This window comes from Dermacentor andersoni, chromosome 6, assembly GCF_023375885.2.
Source record: "Dermacentor andersoni chromosome 6, qqDerAnde1_hic_scaffold, whole genome shotgun sequence".
Classification (NCBI taxonomy): domain Eukaryota; kingdom Metazoa; phylum Arthropoda; class Arachnida; order Ixodida; family Ixodidae; genus Dermacentor; species Dermacentor andersoni.
Genome location: NC_092819.1, coordinates 44,385,864 through 44,389,648, shown reverse-complemented (window position 1 = coordinate 44,389,648; position 3,785 = coordinate 44,385,864). Strand labels below are relative to the sequence as shown.

Here is a 3,785-nt window from a genome sequence, read left to right as displayed (position 1 = left end):
TGTGTGCTATGCTTTCCCTAATTCCTGGCGCAATATATTCCTGCGGCCTCATGACAATTCATAAACCAGCGGTGAGACGTAGCGACCAGTCGATATCGACTCCCTCGACGGTCCAGCATCTGCACCGACCGCCGCTTATAGTAGTCAACGGCAGTGGTTCATCCGACAGAGCGAACGCAGCGTCGGGTGTGCTGAAACTAGCGTACAACGCGACCGGTGAGAGGGACTGCTTGAAATCCGTCGAATGCTTCGCACCGGGTACAGTTCCGGGACTTGGGAAGAGGATGTGCGTCTGCAAGGACGGCTGGCACGGAGGCGACTGCGCCGTTCCCAGCGCAGTTTGGTCGACGCCGGTGTTCCGCCAGTGGTATTCCGAGGGTCTCATAACGCGTCGATCGCGACCGCGCGCAGTCTTCAACGGTATCCCTTTGAACCACGAACTCGACATGCTCGAGATACACGTGAACGAGCTGAGCGACGTGGTAGACCGCTACGTGGTCGTCGAGTCCAACAACACCTTCTTCGGCGATGCTAAGCCGCTTCACCTGCAGTCGAACCTGAATGCCGGCTTTCTGGGTGAGCACGCGCACAAGATCGTGCCGCTGACAGTGGGCGAGCTCAGGTGCAACGGCTGCGATCCGTTTTGGCCGGAGAACCACAGCCGCAACGCTACCTGGCTCGAGGGCAAGCGGTGGCTAGGAAATGTCTCGGACGACGACCTCTTCTTGTTGACCGACGTCGACGAGATACCGAACCGCGACGTCGTGCTCTTCCTGAAGCACCACGATGGCTACGGAGAGCCGATCGGCCTGACCTTGCGCTGGTTCCTCTACGGCTTCTTCTGGGAGCGCAGGAGCGCGCTGCACGTGTACGCCGCGTGCACTGTCGGCTTCCTGCGCGCCGCCGGCGCGAACGATCTCGTGACACTGCGTCAGGGCAGGAGTCCCGTCCCCAAGACGATGCCTGCTGGCACGGGTACGGTGGCCCACCAGTGGGTCATCGAAGGAGCACGGCCACGCTTCGCCGGCTGGCACTGTTCGTGGTGTTTCAACGCCCAAGGCATACAGGTGACGCAGCCGTCTACTCTGGCACGCACCGCAGGATGAGGTCACGTCATTGTTTCTTTTTTCTCTTTGAACAGCGTTTGCGCTAATCAAATATTCCGCAGCCATTTCATTGTGGCTTAGACAGAGTTAACAGGGGCACTAAATCCTTTTAGACAAGTTGTGTTCTTTCAAGATCTCATTTCGTTAATTCGAAGGAAGAAGGATGATTACTAGCTGTGAAAACTGAGGCTAAATGTCGCCCTCCGTATGTTGCACGATGTGCTGCACCGGTTAGCATTGCGTCAGATGTTTCAATGTATTTACGCCTGGTCTTGTTCGGAGAAAGTTCTCAATACTTGTTAAACTGAGTCACTGGTTACTTTAGGACACAACGTAACCTTTTTATTCGACAAAATGTTTATTAGTCACGAGCAGATGCTTTTCCAAATCCATACCATCACGGTTAGATTCTGCGCGAACTCGAAAGTGGCGTAGTCACCTATCTTTCGTTTTTTCCGCCTTCACGGGCGTACGTACGCTCAGTCTCTAAAGTTAGATTGGACACGCAGACACGCACGCACGCACGCAAAACCAGACTCCAACGATGTCTTTAGCAGACGGAAATTGTGTCCTCTAAAGCTCGCACTGCTGTTTCGCGCAGCTTCCACAACCTCCCTCGAGGACCGCAAAGGGGGTAGGCTGCGTCGCTCTCGCTTTGCGTCGCATTTCAATATTTTGTACCGTGTTATTTTTTTCGCAATAGCACCGTGACATGAACGTCGGTGCAGCACGGCCAGTTCTTTTATTACCTTTTTTTTCATTGGGATGGCATTTGCGCAACTGCGGTGGCTTGCTTCTGACGGGCGCATCTCGTAGATTGGACGTCGTGCATATAAGGGGTCACTAAATAAAATGTTTGAAGTGGAGCTAGAACGGCAGATTATTCGTCTAAAAGTCTATCATCGTCGGCTGTTTGCCAACATATCGCTTTGCTGCAGTAGGAAATTGCCGCCGAAGGCCCATCTGCTGCTCCTTAATGTGAACCGGCCACGCCGGAACGGTCGAATTGACGTAATCTTCACGTGCCCTCCCTCCAAGGCGCTGATTGTAAATCAGCCAGTGCTGACGTCACAGGAGAGGTACCAAAACAGAAGGCGCCACTCCGATTTTTTATCTGCGTCCTGCTCTCGCTTACACAAGTTTTGTTCTCGCTGCGAATGATTACACAAATATCAACTTTCAGTCGAGGTCGACTTTCATTTTCCTTTAGTGTCCTTTTAGGTTCCGGGAGTTGGCGTTGGCGTCACCGCATTCAGAACTGCACTATGCAGACTGAAAAGAAATAATTTGGTGATGCTGCAAGAGACAGATTTTTATTGCCGCCGCTGTGAGAGGAAAGTACCTTGAAAAGAGTGAGTAATTTCACAACGTATACTAGTGACATACCCTACGAATCAGAGGCAGAAGTTAGTTTGCAAGGACTGCAAACTGCTAGAAAATTTAGCAGCGACAGACAGGTGCATCTCTTCCGGTTTCTTGCAGGCACACTTATATCACGTAGACACTAGACTAGTTAACATTAGTATAATAAAGTGGCTTCGAGCAAGTCACGTAATGCATGCAACGAGCAACCGGTGACATGGTAATATGACCGGACAGACGTCGAAGGATGGGCTCCTGAGTCTATTAATAAGGGCAGAGAACAAGATGGGGAGCTGTAATCTAGGGAGGCATTTCATTGACTGCGGACTTCTTGACGCGAATGTTTGGTGATGATAATTTTATAGCAGACATGTCTGCAGTTACTCCTGGCTTTTGTTAGTAATGAGATGTGCTCCGGCTTTGAACGCCTGAATGAAAAAACCGGAAGGCATGAGTTTGATTTGCTTGATGCAGGGCAGGGTTAATGAATACCTCAGGCTGATGCCTTTGTTCCACCGTTCACTTGATCACGCTGATTTTGATGATAGCCCATTCCGCTTTTTTATGCTAACAGTGACTTTTAGCTTCTGACTGCCGCCCTATCACCCTGTCATTTCTCCGTTTATCGTTTTCTTTTTTTTGTTACGCTCTACAAAAAAGTGCCCAAGGTGAATCTCAACCAACCAGACCGCCTGTCCATCTTGCTGTATTATTAGTAATTGACTTTACTACGCTGGCGAGGTGAGATGACAAAATTCGAGTGGGTATTTTTAAACCAGTTGACGTTTTCGGAGGTGACTTTCCCTGAGACACATTTGCCCGGCGGAACATGTGAATTAGACTCCGGACGACAACTATGAGTGAATATTTTTTTTGTTCATATTGATCTTGTTGGGTGACATTGCAGTACAAGCTCACTTCGGCGCAGCGGGACGATGGTGTGCGGTGGGGTGACTTGGCCGAGAACACGGACTTGGCGTACATCGAGTCCCTGAGAAAGAGCGGACGGTTCTTCGATGAGCGGCAGTGGACCGTCAGCGCGGACGGCTATGACGCAGCTCCGGCCCACGTGATCAAAAACAAGAAGCGACTTCTGTACCTGCTGGAACCGTAAAACATTTCGCGCGACGACCGTCAAGGACGTAATTTGGAGCGAGTGAAAGCAGTCTTAGAGGCAACTTGCGAACATACGTGGTGCATATTTAGTCATCATGTATATGCTTTGTTCGTTATGTTATCTCTTTGCTTCTGTAATCGCTGTTCTTTTGTTTGGCTAAAATTTTCGACGCACTTGAAATATGATGTCGCAATATCTCA

At 50.3% G+C, this 3,785-nt stretch overlaps 1 protein-coding gene across 1 annotated transcript; it reads left to right on the top strand.

Annotated features, from left to right (window-relative positions):
• The first annotated feature begins 446 nt into the window (after positions 1-446).
• LOC126522112 (beta-1,4-mannosyl-glycoprotein 4-beta-N-acetylglucosaminyltransferase-like) lies at positions 447-3,582 on the top strand. The gene is made up of 2 exons (XM_050170896.1): positions 447-1,067; positions 3,376-3,582. The coding sequence occupies exons 1-2, from the start codon at positions 447-449 to the stop codon at positions 3,580-3,582; spliced, it is 828 nt and encodes a 275-aa protein (XP_050026853.1).
• Positions 3,583-3,785: the final 203 nt, after the last annotated feature.

Excerpts from the sequence above, each read along its gene's own strand:
- LOC126522112 (XM_050170896.1), top strand. The coding sequence starts at position 447 with ATGCTCGAGATACACGTGAACGAGCTGAGCGACGTGGTAGACCGCTAC. Across the intron at positions 1,068-3,375 it reads TCAACGCCCAAGGCATACAG|TACAAGCTCACTTCGGCGCA; the intron begins GTGACGCAGCCG and ends GTGACATTGCAG.